The sequence below is a fragment of the Python bivittatus genome, unplaced genomic scaffold (assembly GCF_059951505.1).
Source record: "Python bivittatus isolate LINGU-HERP-01145 unplaced genomic scaffold, Pbiv_v1 ctg000670_np1212, whole genome shotgun sequence".
NCBI lineage: Eukaryota > Metazoa > Chordata > Lepidosauria > Squamata > Pythonidae > Python > Python bivittatus.
In genome coordinates this window covers 11,102,680-11,120,746 of record NW_028277094.1, presented here as the reverse complement: position 1 = coordinate 11,120,746, position 18,067 = coordinate 11,102,680, and the positions used below count along the sequence as shown (strand labels likewise).

The window sequence follows — 18,067 nt, the reverse complement described above, 5'->3', positions numbered from 1 at the left end:
CTGGGAACACACTGCAATTTTTAGTGTAACTTGCATCTGCATTACCCCTTTCCTTCCTTCCTTCCTTCCTTCCTTCCTTCCTTCCTTCCTTCCTTCCTTCCTTCCTTCCTTCCTTCCTTCCTTCCTTCCTTCCTTCCTTCCTTCCTTCCTTCCTTCCTTCCCCCATTTGGCCCTAATTTAAATCCTCTAGCCACCCCACGCCTCTGATGAAGTGGGCTGCAGCTCACAAAAGCTAATCTCTTTTAATAAAATGGGTCAGTCAAGAAAGTGCAACCAGACTCCTTCTGATTTAGAGCTGCGTTGGGTTGATGTGGTCAATGATACGACCCTTCCCACTATTTTTAATTGCCCCTCTCTTTTTCGCTGCAAAGTGGGGAGCGGAGTGCCTGTGTGTGTCCGGAGAATCAAAAGAAGAAACAATTTCGCTTGACCACAGAGAACGGAAATGAATCATGTATTTGGCATTTAAAGGAAGCTGCCTTTTACAGAGCGCTAGAAGTATTATTGGGGGGACAGGGTAGGGAGAAAGTGCTTGGGAGACAGAAAAAATTGTCACCAGGACCTGCAACCAAGTAGTTTTCCTCCAGTGGCAAACCTTTTGTTTGCAAAAAAAAAGCTGATTGGCACAAACTGCTTCATGCAAGAAACATAGTTTAATTGTGGTTCCTTTCAGCATCTTCCTTTGGTCTAGAGCCACCACCATCAAAATACACATCTTGGAAATACGTTGTATTTTTTTATGGCTTTTTCTCTTTATGTTTGCAAGCTGCTGCAGTGTTTATTCTGTCCACTCTGCCTGTTGATTCACCAGTTGAAATTCATTAATACAACCGCATAACGCAGGGGTGCGAGTGAAGGAAGCGTGGCTTTTTAATCTGTGTCAGACTCAGCAGACTGAAATTAAATCAGGTTAAAACAAGGAACATCTGTCCAACAATAGGGTCCTAACTGCTCAAATGTAAGAATAGCATCCCTAGCCGCATTGTTCCTACTGCACACCAGTATTCCCTATTCTAGTGTTGAGCTGAACCCCAAAATTCCCACCCAGCAGAGCTGAAAATAAGCTGAACACATATGGAGGGTTGGAAAAGGCTGGCCTTATAAACTAACGTATCACGATGGGCCAAATTTAATTGTAAAACAATTCCCGGGTGAATTTTAGCAGAAGTGCTAGGCTCCCTGGTACTTCCGCTGAATCTTGCAAATTTTATTTTGATCTCAGGAACGCTTTAAAAGATTCTCAACTTTCTCCTTTTCTTGTTTGATTTGGCTTGGGCAAAATAGAAAAAAAAAAAAAAGACAGAGAGATCGATCTTTCCTGGCCCAAAGCCCCAGCTGTGCAGCTAATAAAAATCATACGTCTTCGCAAAAGCTTCAGTTCTCTGGCACGACAGTGACTCCCAGAGGTCTGTGTGTAAAAACATTTATTCCATGATACTCCGGTTGGATTTCTGCAGCAGACCGAAAGGCACTGCTTGTGTTGAATCCCGGTATTGCTTTCTCGGAGATGGAAATTTCCGTCGGCTCGCTATAAATGATTGCATTCTCTTTGCGCTGCTGTGAATCCCACAGTCCTTCCGAAAAGGGTGTCTGTGCACTGTTAATAATGCCCATAGAAAGATAATGTTCTGTTTCCAAAGTTCAGGGCTAAGGTTTGTGGGGCCAAAACGGCACCCGCCCCCCATGGATCATCTGAGAGATCCAGAGAGGGCTTTAGTCACAAGAACAGTGAAAATGAAGCCGCACGAATTCCAACAGAGTTAACAAAAAGAGTGAGTTTGTAATGGGTTTTTTTTTTAAATTAAGGAAAGCAACTTTGAGCCCTCTTTGTTCTTGCCCCCCCATCAAGAGTACCTGCAGGCCTGTTGCCACTCAGTATTTGCAGAAGGACCCCAAATCTTGTCCCCCCAGTGCCATTTCCCCCACCTCTCTTTGGAGTTTCTCTCCGTCAGTAGCTGTGAAAAACTCACAAATCCAATCAGGAGAAAGATGAACCCCGAAGACACAAAAGATGTTTGAACAACTTTCTTTACATAGCCGTGTTCCCATTCCCATGTATTATTTTATTGCGCTAATCTAATCTTTGTTCTACCTTATAGCAAGATTAGATTTTATGATCCAATAAGTTACTTATCATTGGGATTTCCATGGCATTGAATGCTTTAAAGGTCAGCGATCAGAGGTCAGCAATGGTAATCAATTCTAGCCAGTGAAGTCAGTTCTGTGACGTGACAACCCCAAGGATGCATGTGCTTTTCTTAAAAAGTGTTCAGTTTGCTTTAATCCAAAGAAAGATTCAGGTTTCTAGGCCTCATGGTGACAGAAACATCCTACGTGAGATGCTCATCACGTGAACAGGTGGTTATGGTGGTGCTGAAGAATTGTTCAATTCTTGAATGGTTTCACGAACATTTAAATGATCACGGGATAGGAAGATCTGCTAGATACAGAAGGGGAGAAGGGTGTCCACGGGTTATGGTCAAAAAAGTCAAAATGGCAGCCACAACAGCATGATTGAAGCTCCACCTGTTTGTTTTTGGTGGCCATGCATAGAAAAACAGGTGGAGCTTCATTGGCACCGTGGTGGCCACCTTTTTGACCATACATTTTTTACCTCCTTCGAAGAGGACCTGTTTTTGTTCTGTTATAGCCCTCTTTTTATCCAGGAGTCAAGCAGGATCACACGCAGATCTCCCTTCCTTTTATCACCACAACAACCCTGTGAGGTAGGTTGGCCAGGAGGGCGCAACTAGTTCCAAGCCCCCCCGTGGACATGTATTTATTTCCAATGCTTCTGCGCTGTGCATTCCTGGGGGCTCGTAGGTGGCCGTTTAACCCCAAATATATACAACCCCCCAATCCCTAGAGATACGCCATGCACACTGCTAACCCCACCGGCATTTTGTAAAACATCCACCTTACACATTTCCTGAAGCCCCGGACGGACGCGGATGGAAGCGCCACTGGGAGGGAGTTCCCGAGACTGGGGCAGGGATGGAAAAAGCCTGCCTCCGAAGCCCCATCCGATGACAGTCCTGTAGGGAGATCAGCGACCTTATGAGATCAGGACGGGTAGAAAGGCTCTCAGACAACCAGGACTGAAGCCCTGTGGGGCCTTCGAGGTGACAACCAGCACCCTGAATTGCACCCAAAAGCCCGCTGGCAGCCAATGGAGCTCTCAATGCAGAGGGATCACTTCAGCATTTCAGGGCACAGCCACCCCTGCCTGGGCAGCCGCGTCCTCGGCCACCTGAAGCTTCCAGAGGTCCTTCAGAGGCAGGTCCATGTAGAGCACGTGGCAGTAGTCCAAGCGGGAGGTGACTAGGACGTGCATGACCGTGAGCTGATCTTGACCTGATCCAAGAACAGTCACCATTGGCGCATCAGACGCAACTCTCCAAATATGTACCAGATGGTAAGATACAGAAACCCAAGCAGTTTTCCATTTTAAGGTACCAACTACCAACTTGGCAGATGAAGGGGCAGCGGTCCAAGTCATAAAACAGTGGAATGTATTTCCATGGTAGACATTTAGGGTGATAACACCCAAGACTCTGGGGTCATCTTGAAATAGTCTGGGTTGCTTTGCTCTGCAGTTACACACACATGCACACACACGCACACACAGATGCACATACAATAATAAGAATTACAACATACTAAATCAGAACGGAAAAATTAAAAAGGAAGAAAGGAAGAACAGAAAAAGGTAAACGTGCAACAGAAAAAGAAAATAGAAAAAACAGAAAGATATAAAGGTATAAAGAGGTGGCTTCTGATATTATTTGCAGCAGTTATAAGTACATTATATTTTAACCTCTCTCTGTAAAGTTACATCATGTCTCTCTTCTTCCTATAATCTACCCTGTCTAATCACGAAAACCATAAATCACAAGTTCATTTTTTCATTTTTATTCAAAACGTCCATAAGGGATTGCCAGTCACCAATATATGTAGAAATTATCTTTTCTCTTATCTATCTCAGCAAGATCTGTCAATTTCACCAACCATTCCTCCATAGTGGGAAGTGCTGAATTTTTCCATCTTTGCGCATTTAGTAATCTTGCTGCAGTAATCATATCGTGAAATAATCTTCCATGACTCTTTTCTAACTGTGTATCCATCAATCCTAAAAGGAAGTGTTCTGGCTTCAGCTGAATATTAATCTTTAAAATCCCCTGTATTAATGTATGTATTTGAATCACTTTGCTCTGTAGTTTTCACGATATACACTACACATAGTCCTCATTTAGCAATTGCCTCGTTTAGTGACCGTTCGCAGTTATGACTGTGATGAAACAGTAACTTTGCGACCAATCCTTGCATTGACAACCTTCACCAGTCTGTAAAGCAAAGAACCTCTGAAGTCAGACTGTAAGCCCAGTTGTGGTTTCACTGAGGGACTGCTTCGCTTAACAATCAAGTTGCCGGGCCCAATCGTGGTCGCTAAACGAAGACTCCCTATGCTATAAAGGCTTTCTTGCTGTTATACTCAAAGAAATACATTTGTGGGATTCTTGAGGGATGCAAGGAAAATAGGAGAAAGTTGAATGTTTGGTGCAAAGTTGGTGACACCAGTTGAGGACCAGACTCAGAAGTGTCCACAGGGCATGGTCAAAAAAGTCACAATGGTGGCCCCAATAGTGTGATTGAAGCTCCACCTGCTTTTTATGCATCTCACACATCTGATGCACATAAAAAATGGTTGAAACTTTGATCATACCGCCATGGCCACCATCTTGACTTTTTTGACCACACCCTGCAGATACCTGGGATTAGACTGGACACCGTAGCTCAGTGTGGGCTATCCCAGCAGTGTTCTCCTGATCAGCCACAAAGATTAGATTTAAAGGCACCAGGAGGAAACCAACTACGGATAACCCAAGGCTCCCCTCCCCAAAAATCAGAAACCAGCTCCAGTTTGTACCTGTCGGTTTTCTAGTCCCCCCCCCGGCACTCTCTGCTTGCCTTGCAGCATTTAGGTCAGGCTTGTCTGCAAGTGATGCTGTCTTTTCAAATAAAAGAAAAATAAATCTGGAGAAGTTGATTACTCCACGCAGGGCTTGCGCCCAGAGGAAAACGAGATGTCCCTTCAAACAGCGAAGGTGGCAAATCAGGAAGGTCATAAAGGAGAAAGAGGCTGGGCTGACTTGGCTCATCTCGCCAGTTTGCCTGCAACTTTTCAGAAGTCCTCCAATCCGGCGAGAGCCTCTTTATGGCCCCTGAAGATTGAAGCTCTCCAGCATCGATTTTTTAACTTTCCTCCGTGAGAAAGGATACCAGAGGGGAATGGGAAGGGGGCTTGATTCTGCAACCAGGGAGTAGAGCTTTTCTCGGCGCCTCCTTTGCCAGGTAGGTTCTGTGGCGGTTCCGCAGAGTCTTGTCTCGACGGAATGGGAGAAAATCTAACGCCAGCAAAAGAGGGTGGATGTCACCCGGGTAGGAACCGTTGCAGGGCGAGCCTGCTTTTCAAGCCAGGGGGTAAAGTGGGCCAATCTCCCCTGGTCTGGGGCTCTGCGGAGGGCCATCCTACACATCTGGAGGGTGCCAGCTGCGGGGAGAGGGAGGTGTTGAATATTGTCCGGGATGGCAGAGAGATTCTGGGGGGTTAGACTGAAGCCCTTTCCACCCCAGCTTGGAGATGCTGGAAGCAGAAACTGGGATCTTTGTCCTGCCAGGCCAAGGGCCAACCCATAGGTGACATCGGGCACCACTAGGGAAGTGGTCCTTTTTAAAAAACGAATCTGCTTTTGGCCCAGGCTGTAGCCTGCCAGCCCTGCGGTCTTCCTCACTATTCCATTCATTGCCCGCTCTCTGGTTTTCCATTCGGCTCCAAGCATCGGTCTCTGTTCACTGTTGCTAAACTCGCTCCTTGTTAGATCACCTGGTACTTCTGCACACGTCTGGAGGTCTCCCAGATCTGTCGTTACTTTCCTCTGGATTATAAATGAGGCCACTTGGGCTACAGGAGAATCCGCCTTGGAGAAAGAGCTCGGCTGTATTAAACAGGCTGTCTCAAAGCAATATGTCTTCGCTTATCGGTTTGATGTTGATCTTTGACTATCTTTAACAAAGAAATAAATTGAAATTCCAGTCATGGGAGAACAGTAGTGTCTTCCTTCTGGGAATCATCTCAGCAAAACATGTTATTTCAGGGCTGTTGAGATGCCCACACATCTTTTCGGAAAGAAATCAGTGGGTTTATTTAGTTTCAAACATCGATTTGTCTGATTCGCTACGAGGACTTCTTTCATGTATTAATTGAGTTCTGGAAGACTCGCTGGTTTTGATCGATGCTCAGGTACTTTCTGCACATCGTTTTTTGTTTAAGATCTGGTCATACGAGGCAGAGAGATGCACTTTTGAGGGCGTTTTCGACCTATATATTGATCAACAGGAAGCACGCAGACCATGAAGGCATGGCACACTCAAGTGAACAGAGCCAAGGCAGTAAAAATCTTGATGGGTTCATTAAACACATGAGTGCAAACCCTTGGACAAAAGGCTGTCGGTGGCAGGGGAAAAACCCACCATCAGCCATATCCTGGAGAGTCATGTGCATTGTTGCCTAAGCATGGAAGTGGCAGCATGGAAGTGGGGCTTTGGGGATGCTTCCCCTGTGTTAAAGAGACGCGTTTGTTAACTTCTGAAAAATTAAAAGTGATTTTCATAAAACAGGTGCAGGTAGGAGGATGGAAAGAAAGTCAGCGCACCTATACAACTCCTAAGGTCCAAAGTTTTTTATAGTTATGTATGTGCTCTCACGCATTAAAGTCCCTGTTTTTAACCACCGAATTGGTTACACTGTGGATGACTGGCTGGTGGGCCGATAGAAAAAAAATGATTGATTGTGGGGAGGCTCAGTGGTTAATCTCATAAGCATCCACTGAGGGTGACCGTTAGATCTCTCTAAAGCAGTGTTTCTCAACCTTGGCCACTAGAAGATGGGTGGACTTCAACTCCCAGAATTCCCCAGTCCACACATCTTCAAGTGGCCAAGTTTGAAAACCCTGGACTAGACAGTTAAGGGGAGTAAGGTGGTGGACAACTTTGGATCAGGAATGTTCTCAGGGGAGGTGAAAAACATCAAGATGGTTGCCTTGACTGTGTGGTTGTGATGGTCATCTTGATTTGTTTTATTCATCCTGTGGATGCCCCTGAATTGGCTCCCCCAGGACAGAGGGGCCCTTGACTCCCATCTGTTTTTGTCTTCTATCTCCAGAACATAGTTCACAAGCTTTCCTTCTGCCTTTCAGACCACATCTAGAGGATGAGCGGGCTAAAGTGTGATGTTGCTGGATATGCTCCGTCCAAGATCCTCAGTAGCTTATTCTTTGCTGTTGCCACCTTGTTCCTTTTCTCAGGTATAAGTTTTCCCAACAAATCAGAGTGTGCTGTCTCTTCACAGGACAGGAACATATTGCTTATTTTCTGGTGAATTAAGATGTATGCTCATTTCAAAGTATTCTCTGCGTAACTGAGTTCTTCATGGGCTGGGGGTTCCCCTACAAAAGCCATGTTATTGTCAAAAAATGGGGTTGCTCTCATATGCTAATTCTGCAGAAATGCGAATAGGCACAAAAACAAACATTGGTGTCATTCAGAGGGATCTTCTGCCTTCCATGAAAAGTGGGAACCCCCCATTTCCCACCAATTTCCCCTTCCAGCAGGTGTCCTACCCTGTTTCTGAGGATCCACCCTTTAATCCTTGGAATCAATTTCCACGAACAGATTTCCCTTCATGACTATTTACTCAGCTTGTAGCTTAATTTCCATGGACTTGATTTTTACATCTGAATGCTCCCCATGTTTTAAAAAAATCCCCCATGTATGAGACACAGCTGTTCCAGTCTAGCTTCCTTTTGATGCACCAGCACATATAAGGTGATTTCAACTCACAGATCACAAGTGCACAGTTTCCCTATATGCAGTTTGAACTGATGTAATCCACAAGGACTGTATCCTTGTATGTGGTCAGAAAACTCAAGATGGTTCATCCCATCTCCAGTCTTGAGAGTTGTGATCACGGTGGGGCAGAAGGAACATTCAGGAAGTTGCATCCATCTGACACCCACTACCTACATTCACAACAGTTGCGTAACCTGGTGACCCAATTTACTCTTGTTTGCGATTTGCGGAATCCATTAAACTGAAAGCCAACTGTATGGTCTGCATTCATACAATAGGGCTGAACCTCTCTCCCCAAACCCATTCAAGATTAATGTTAGCTTTGCTTGGTATGTGACACCACACAGTCATTCGGTCTCCCTCAAATGCCACCAGTCTCTTTCATGTTTGGGGGTGATTATATCAGATCTCCCCTGATTTTCAAGCAGAACCTATAGGGGAGTCTTTTTGTAATGGAGTATTATCCATTACACTCTTGTCTACTCAACTGTTCAAGCTTTATTAATGTTGTGTGTGTGTGTATGTTGGGTGTGTACAGTATAGGTGATTTTTCTTCCTATGTTTTACAATTGTTGAAAATGCACTCTTTAGTGGATCATAACCTCAGCTACATGGCCAAATGGACTGATGTGTCTTTCTTGGATCTTCCTGTTCTTCTGTCATAAACAGAATCTGTGTCTCTGAAAGGGAAGCAGCTGGTTTTACTGGGACAGACAAACAAATATGTTTCCTTGGCCAATAAGCATGTCCCTGAACTTTGTGCATTTACTGTGTGCATTGATCTCAACAAGACTGAAGACAGTGTGGAGAATGGGACAGCCTTTTCCTATGATATCAGCAGCCCCTCCACTGTCTACGAGGTGGAGTTGGCTCTGTTTGCCCGTAATTCCCGCCTGCAAATGTTCCTTCTGGGCAGGCACATCGACCTGAGAGAGCATATTACGGCATATAAGATGCACCAGATCTGCTGTGTCTGGGACGGTCGGAAGCGTCTCCTGGAGCTCTTCTGGGATGGAAGGAAGCTGGTGAACAAAACCCTTTCAGATATCCCTCACAGCTGTCTACGGCCAAATGGGATGTTGGTGATGGGGCATTTGCACAAGAACTACGATGGAAAACCAATCCTAGAGTCATCCTTCGTTGGCATCTTGCACTACTTCCAGATGTGGAATTATGTGAGAGGGGAGCAAGAGATCAAGCGTTGTGATGATGGGAATGAAGTAAGCTGGCGGGGCAATTATTGGTCTCTGAATGGTGTAAGAATAGAGGATGCCCATCACCAACGTTGTGGTGAGTATCCATAAACTCTTCAAATAAGTCTCCTCCATCTTTGTCTTATGTCATTCCGAATATACAGTATATGATTTTTGAAAAAGATGGGCCTACATCTAAACCCAAAAACAGATACATCAGGTTATGATTTTATATATAAAATACCAAAAATATACATTCATAACCTGGTGTATCTATTTTTGGGTTTAGATGTAGACCCATTTTTTTCAAAAATCATTATTTTATGGGCAATAAACCATAGTGTAAAACTATAATTTTTACAGATCCTACCTTGTTTGGATCAGAGTTTGTCCTACTTGACCCCTGGATTATTCATGGTTCACTTTTCTCTTATTTTGGTAGAAGAAACAAACAAAACAAAGCAGATTACTGTTTTGACACTGTTTACCTGCAAGTCCAAGACTGTGTTCACTCACTGCATAAAGCCATGGTTTGTTTAACCATGGCTTCCTGAATAAATTACAGTCGGCTCAGTTCAGGAATCTTATGGCTTAGCATGATGTGGAGACCAAGTCTGGACTCTCGCATAAACCATGGTTAAAACAAATCCTGTCTTAGCATTTAGGTGTGAATGCAGACATAGAATACCGAAGGCTGTTGGTTTTTCAGGGCATTCCCGCACCCAGTCTTGCTTCACTCCCTTGTTGTTGTTGTTGTTCAGTCGTTAAGTCGTGTCCGACTCTTCGTGACCCCATGAACCATATCGCGCCAGGCCTTCCTGTCCTTCACTGCCTCCCTGAGTTTGCTCAGTTTCATGCTCATTGCTTCAGTGATGCTATCTAACCATCTCATCCTCTGCCGTCCTCTTCTCCTTTTGCCTTCAATCTTTCCCAGCATCAGGGTCTTTTCCAAAGACTCCTCTCTTTGCATTAGGTGACCAAAGTATCTGAGCTTGAGCTTCATTATCAGTCCTTCCAATGAGCAATCAGGGTTGATTTCCTTTAAGATTGACTGGTTTGACCTCCTAGCAGTCCAGGGGACTCTTAAGAGTCTTCTCCAGCACCACAGTTCAAAGGCATCAATTCTTCGGCGCTCAGCCTTCTTTATGGTCCAGCTCTCACAGCCATACATTACTACTGGAAAAACCATAGCTTTGACTATGCGGATCTTTGTCGGCAAGGTGACATCTCTGCTTTTTAATATGCTATCTAGGTTTGCCATAGCTTTCCTCCCAAGGAGCAAGCGTCTTTTAATTTCATGGCTGCAGTCTCCGTCTGCGGTGATCTTGGAGCCCAAATAAATGAAGTCTGTTACTGCTTCCATTTCTACCCCTTCTATTTTCCAGGAATTAATGGGTCCAGATGCCATGATCTTAGTTTTTTTAATGTTGAGTTTCAAGCCAGCTTTTGCACTCTCCTCCTTCACCCTCATCAAGAGGCTCTTTAGTTCTTCTTCACTTTCTGCCATTAGGGTGGTATCGTCCGTATATCTGAGGTTGTTGATGATTCTCCCTGCAATCTTAATTCCGGCTTGTGATTCTTCCAGCCTGGCATTTCTCATGATGTACTCTGCATATAGGTTAAATAAGCAGGGTGACAGTATACAGCCTTGTCGTACTCCTTTCCCTATTTTGAACCAATCGGTTGTTCCGTGACCGGTTCTAACTGTTGCTTCTTGGCCCGCATACAGATTTCTCAGGAGACAGGTAAGATGGTCTGGTACCCCCATCTCTTTAAGAACTTGCCACAGTTTGTTGTGATCCACACAATCGAAGGCTTTTGCACAGTCAATGAAGCAGAAGTAGATATTTTTCTGGAACTCTCGTGCTTTCTCCATGATCCAGCGAATGTTGGCGATTTGATCTCTAGTTCCTCTGCCTTTTCGAAACCCAGCTTGTACATCCGGTAGTTCTCGGTTCATGTATTGCTGAAGCCTAGCTTGTAGGATTTTGAGCATAACCTTGCTAGCATGTGAAATGAGTGCAATTGTGCGATAGTTTGAGCATTCTTTGGCATTGCCCTTCTTTGGAATTGGAACGTAAACTGACCTTTTCCAATCCCGTGGCCACTGTTGCGTTTTCCAAACTTCACTCCCTACTTTTCTGCTTTATAATTTTCAACTTTTGGGATCCCTGATGGGAATCCAGGCTGTAAAGTTTTATTTATGAGCCTTTCCTGTCAGGTCTTGGCTGGAGTGTATGAGAACCTCCACACATGGCATAAACGTGTTTCCTTCTCGGTTTATGGCTCTTTTGAACAAACACCAATTTATGGATAAGGTATGGCATTTGGAACAGATAAGACAGCAACACTCTGTGCCACCGAGAGTCATGCATGCGAGAAATATAAATTGAACAGATAAATAAATACATATGGATGTTGCCTGAGAAATACAAAGGTGAGGGAGATTCACTGGCGCCTGGGACAGATCGAATTCCAGTTTTACCTGGTACAGTGAAGCGTCATACATTTGGCCCCTTTGGGATTTTCTGAATTTCTGCATCGAACGATGGTGTTACGTGTTCATACAGACTCCCTTTACCCTTCCCTAGAGCCCTGAGAAAGCTCTGATCACATTCAGTGGCAAAGATGGGCAAAACTTCAAAGAAGTCCCAAGGGACTGAATACTTTTTCGCTGAATGACATGGCCAAGTCAACCCCTTCTGATGGGTCGTGCCATGCAGGTAAGCCCACCCCATGAAGCTAGTCTATGGAGGTTGTAATCTAACCTATTGTGCCCTTTTTTAAAAGAGAGTTTTTTGTAATGTGTGAAGAAGGAACAGCTACAACCGACAGAATCGAACAAGTTTTTCACCCTTTTTTTTCTGGGCAAGGGGGACCTCCATCCATGCCTGTGTGTGGTGGATGCCAAGTCAAATGCCAGCTCTGAGCAAGGGAATTGAAGGGAATCCTTTCTAAACAGCCATCTGGCAACAAACATATTTTATCCTGCTTTCCTAATCACAGGGAGCAAGATTAACACAGGAAGAGCATCAAAAATGTTGTAAAGCAAGAGGGGTGTCCACAGGATATGGCCAAAAAACCCCAGGGTGGCGTCTGTGAGATTGCGATTGAAGCAATGCGGATACCCCTGCAAAGCAACATGAAAGCAGGAAAGCCAGGGGGAAAATTCAGGGGGAAAAAAAGAAAAGAAAGTAACCCTATTCTCTGGGTGTGAAAAAACTAATAGATGGAAGATTCAGTTACTCAACGTTTCTCCCAGGATGACTGTTCCACATCATGATTCTTGTGAAGGTTCAGATGGTCTCCAAGTCTGAGGTTTTTTCCAACCTCAACGTTCCTAGAGGTGTGTGTTTTGTCCTTGTTCATAATTGTACTTTCCCCCTTTTTTTCTATAGGCACAGAAGAGTCTACATCTGTCTTTCCACCAATCACCCCCCCTGATCCAACTGCTACAGGTACAGAACTCCAGGATGCTTAAGACCTTTTTTGGAAGCATTGACATGATGGCTCGGTAGGGGATAGTGCCTTGGGAGAACGTCAGAATGGTCCATCAGATGGCCCGGTCTGCCCCCCTCCATACGTGTGGAAGGTTTTGCAGGGTCGTGTCATGTTGACAAGAAATTCTGAGAGGTGCGGTCCCAGAATTTCTGAAAAATGAGATGTTGCACAAGGCAAACGCACATTATCAAATGCTGGCCATACTGGCTTCCCAGTTCTGTCCAAGACCAACACATAAGGTCCTTCTTGACTTCCAGTGAGTTGTGGCCCAATCATGGCCTGGTAACATCTTTCCTCTTCCACATCGCAGTGATCTTCCTTTCATCTCATCCCTTACAACTGAGACAGCCTTTAATCGTTGTTAACTCTGCTGGCCTTATGGTTCCGGCAATCCCCAGGTTACGCAAGGTTGTCTTTGGGGTATATCAAACCATGCCCCAAGGACAAATGGACAAGGGTGGCCACTTTCTGTGTCTTGTGTACATGCCCAAACAGCAGCTGCCATTTTTGCACCTTTTGCGTAACGTTGGAATGACGTAAGTCCGAGTTTACACAACCTGGAAACTGCCTGTAATCTTTTCCCTCGTGTTCTGGTATCATCCAAGGACAGCCTCGAGATGGGTGGAATCTGCTGGGTTTTGTCACTTGCAACCTTCCAGGGCAGTCAGAGGGTTGCAAGGACAGGGAAATGAGGCCACCAAGGCTGGAAGGGTGGCCAATTTCGTGTCAGTCCCTTGTCTGGTCAATTCAAGGACAGCTGGACAGCACTTCAGCTCCGCAGTGGGGAAAGACCCAAAGGCTGGGAAAAGCTGACATACTGTACACACTTATCAAGCTCCATTGCACACAGCACAATTCCTTCAGAGCAGGGATGTCTACAGGGTGTGGTAAAAAAAGTCAATATGGAGGCTGCAATGATTGCAATCAAAGCTTTGCTTTCTATATGCATCAGAGCTTTGACTGCACCTTGTAGCCACCATCTTGACTTTCTTGACCATACCTTGCAAACGCCCTGGCTTCAGAAGAAGCACGCATAGAATTATACGGTTTCTTTCTTTCCATCAAACCATCCGGGCTGGTTTTTCAGGTCTGGCCCCTGGATCTGATCAGAAGACAAGCAGGTGAAAAAGCCTGCATCTGTAGAACCATTGCATTAAACCCAAAATCATTTAACTGCATCCTCCCTCCCTCCCTCCCTCCCTCCCTCTCTCTCTCTCTCTCTCTCTTTCTTTCTTTCTTTCTTTCTTTCTTTCTTTCTTTCTTTCTTTCTTTCTTTCTTTGCAAATGCTGACAAACATCTGTAGGCAGTGCCGAGCCTGGATGGGATTATCAGTGCATCAAACCGATATAACCTTTTCAATAGTTTCAGAGGATTAAAGATAATAATAATATCAGAGTCTCCCAGCAACTTTTCTATTCCCTGCTACTAAAATTTAGTCCTTATTCTTTGGATGGTATTAATAGCTGTTATAAAATAGCCATTATAAAATTGTTTTACTGCCTGAAGTTTGCGCAGCGCTCGTTTCATTTCTGAGCTCCCTCCTATGGCAAGTCCAGGTAATTTCCTAATCCACCAGAAAGCAAACCCTGGATGGGGATTTTCTTACGATGCCATGCCATGAATTTATTTATGTATTTGATTTATATGGCAGCCCCTCTCAAATTCACAACTCTGGGCAGCTAACAGTAATTAGAAACAATATGAAACAATAAAAATGACGACATCCAGATAAAAAAGTGCAGCCGGGGTAAAAACCACAACGCAAGTCAGCACAACCGTTGCACGGGAGCTTGCACACACACACACTTGGCAGCATGTCCGATAAGTGAAACTGAGTTAAGAAAAAACACCTCGTAGTCCGCATTTTTAACAATGAAAAAGCGTATTTTTAATACCTTAAAAATGCACTTTTTAAAAAGGAGTTCTGTTCTGCACGCACTTCCAGAATGTGTACGGGAATAAAAACTACCCTGTTCAAAACCCTTATAGATTTGTAAAGGAACATAATCAGTAGACCACACATTAAACCTACGAAAAGCTTCATGAGTCAAAATCAAAGGCAAACACAATTAAAGGTAAGGTGAAGATACGCTCACTTCCCTATTTTCCTCCTTTCAGTTTTCTCAGTCACCTTCTACAGCTTCCAAATGAACTTTTCCATGGCTTGTGAGCCCCCAAGGACGTGCGATCGCTACGATGCCAAAAAGCTGGCGACAAACTGGGTAAGTCTGAGCGGTGTCCCGTTTAAAGTCGGCCCTACCCGCGTGCAGGGCGAAGGGCGGCCAAACCGGAGAAGCTAATCCTGCTCGTGCTTGGAAAGGATGGAGAATGCTCACACGTTCCCAGAAATAAGCGCACGCGCAATTATTTTGCTGGAAACGTTGAGAATTATTCCACTTGATGGGACTCGGTGACTTGCGCTCGTCCAGTCGGTTCGCTATTAGCGGACAATGTTGCTTGGAAAGTTTTCTTCAAGTGAAACGATGGCACAACATGCACATTTTTCCTCCTTTTTTAGGCTGAGTGAGGGCCACCTTTCTGTCGCATTAAAGACTGCAATTCAGGGAGATCTTTAGGAAGGACTTGGGGACCGAAGAAACACAAGTTCTACCTGCTGGAAAATTCTTGGGGCAATTGCAGTTTAGTTTGCCCCCAGCACGCTCCCAGTCAGTCCCTAGATCCAGATCAGAGCCCACGGCGGCCCACTCAGCTCGCAAAAATATAGCTTGATGCTTATTTATTAAACATCTGCAAACATCAAATGCCGTTAATCTGGGAAAATGGGACAAAAGCAGGGAGAAAGTGCCCTTTTATCTCTCCATTAATAATAATAATCTACACTATCTATTTCTACCTATCATCCATCCATCCATCCATCCATCCATCCATCCATCCATCCATCCATCTGTCTATCTATCTATCTACTCTATCATCATCATCACACAGGACTTTCCAGAGCTGCTGGAAATAATATACTGTAGGTGCTTAGCATGGACCATCCCACAGGGAATGGCCACCAGTTATTCCAGCTTTAACCTTTTTATGGGCATAACAGCAACTGAATAGAGATGGAAAGTAGGACACCAGGTGATCCCTCCTCTCTTCTGCACCATGAAAGACACAATTTGCTGGACAGGGATGATGCAGTATTGTCCTAAAGCAGTGTTTCTGAACCTCAAGTAACTTTGAGATGCGTGGACTTCAACTCCCAGAATTCAGAATGCTGACTGGGGAATTCTGGGAGTTGAAGTCCACGCATCTCAAAGTTGCTGAGGTTGAGAATCCCTGCCCTAAAGGGCTGAAGCACTGATTCCAGCATCAACATTTGGCAATTACATTCATTTCATCAGATAACTGTTGCTGTTAGACAAATGCCGCAGGATGTTCAGGGAATCCAGTTGTGATTGACCGTTTGTCTCTCTTACAGTTCAAGAAGCAATTAGACAATTCAGAATTTGTGGTGACCAACCATTACATCAAGGCAACTCGGTAAGCATCTTTTTCTGCTGCCCAGAAAGGTGGGCAGAGGCTCATGGATGCCAACGCAATGAACTCACTCTCTAAAAAGAATAACTTTGCTTGCAAAGCTTAATAGAGACCGGAAGCATTTGCAGGCGGGGTGTCCGCAGGGGGTGATCAAAGAAGTCAAGATGCAAAGCTCCACCTGCTTTTTAATGTGGGTCGCTAAGTTGCTGAGATGTCCCCATTTCAAGCCACTCAGGGCCTGCCTTGGATGAAGCTGCGAACGGACGATTTTCAGCAATGAATGCCCATGTGGAAAAGCAAAGGTCCCACCCTTTATTGGCTTGGGAGATGGATTAATATCCAGGTTAGACCACCACCCATTTCAGGGCTGTTCGATTTTGGAAGTCACGACACAAGAAAGTGCTAGAAAGTCTTCGTGAGGGTTGAGTCTTCCTGCAAAACAGAATGCCTTCTGCAGTAAAACGAGCAATTACCTAAAAACACCGCTCAAGCACATCTATAGTCTGAAAATTGGCTCCTTTGGCAAGTCTGTGTTTAACATCTGCATACGCTACTTAAAATGAAAACTGTTGAATGTCCAAGAAGATAAAGGAGAACATTGTGCAGCTGTGTGTGTGTGTGTGTGTGTGTGAGAGAGAGAGAGAGAGAGAGAGAGAAAGAAAGGAGAAGGGAAACATTTTTAAAGCAATCATTCAAGTTTTACATAGGCTTTTCCTATTATTTTTCCTGGGAAGTCAGTGCACCCCAGAGATTAATCAATAGACCAGTGTTTCTTGTGGTCCTAGGACCCCCAGGGCCCCCCAAGACCCTCTCAGGGGTCTGCAAAATCAAACTGATTTGCCAGCCTAGGCTGAAAAAGAATACAAAATTAACATCCCCTCCAACCATCGTGAGAAGCAGCAGTGGGAGGAATGCGTCAATCTTAAATTTGAATACGGTAAATACCGATCAATATAACCCCTGCCAACAAAAGCTCTTTTGGGGTCCCCCATCATTTTAAAAGGGGGAAGGGGTCCTGAGAGAAAACAAAGTTTGAGAAACCCTGCAATAGACTAAGGTTTGAGTTCTTCTCAGGCCTAAAAGTATATTCCCAATAAATGATGCACAAGAATGTTTGCGGACCCTGTTCCATCCAAATTCAGGGCTTTGAAACCAACCTAGGGAGGGCCATCTCTTCTCCCCCAGCATCTTACGTTTCCTAGCCTTAACCGATTTTCCCCCAAACCCGCCTAGAATGATCATGAAATATCTTTCTTTCAACACAGCATCGCGTTGTCCCAGAGAATGGGGCGGATTAACAGCGGGGTATGTATTTGGAATACCGAAATCCCGTCTTTCTCCCCCGAGATGACCATGATTCCGTCTTCTTTCAGACGCCAATGCCTCGCGCACTTTCACAATGAGCTTCTTTCATCCTTCCTCCTCCTTCCGGCTCGGATCTTCTCTAGCGAGAAAGAATTGCCATGGCAGCAGCAAACGTTGTGCCTTAGTAACTGGTTCAACGTGCCTAACAGCAGACTCGGCTTGTTTTTGCACAGGAAGCCAGGATAAATAACCCTGGCACTGAATGGCTTAGTTGCACCCTTTTGATCCCGAGAAGGCCTGAAATGAAATCTTGCAGGGCAGGGGATTTCTGCTGGCCCCGTCCCATCGATGGCTAGCTAAGATTCCTCGGCTACTGAGCGGGCATCTTTCCCCGGGCTAATTTTACTTTCTCCCCTCCTTACGGTTCACAGTTTTGAAAAGCGTTGATGCTTCGGCCAAGGTGGGAGAGTCCTGCAAATTGCTCAAGGGTGCCCTGCGTGGATATGCCCGTTTTGCTCCGTGAAATTCTCACTGGGGGAATAATCTATTATCATCCACCAGAATATATCACTGGGAATATAATCTACAGTGATTATATTCACGACTGACCACTAGGAGGTGGGATAGGACTAGTTTCTTGCTTATTGGAATTCATCAGACAGAACTTCCACCG

The 18,067-nt window shown here is 44.8% G+C and overlaps 1 protein-coding gene across 1 annotated transcript; it reads left to right on the top strand.

Annotated features, from left to right (window-relative positions):
- The first annotated feature begins 7,270 nt into the window (after positions 1 to 7,270).
- Positions 7,271 to 16,096, top strand: LOC148214437 (adhesion G protein-coupled receptor G4-like). Its single transcript, XM_088151560.1, has 5 exons — positions 7,271 to 7,364; positions 8,578 to 9,198; positions 12,500 to 12,559; positions 14,722 to 14,825; positions 16,031 to 16,096. The coding sequence occupies exons 1-5, from the start codon at positions 7,271 to 7,273 to the stop codon at positions 16,094 to 16,096; spliced, it is 945 nt and encodes a 314-aa protein (XP_088007686.1).
- The last annotated feature ends 1,971 nt before the right edge of the window (positions 16,097 to 18,067 follow it).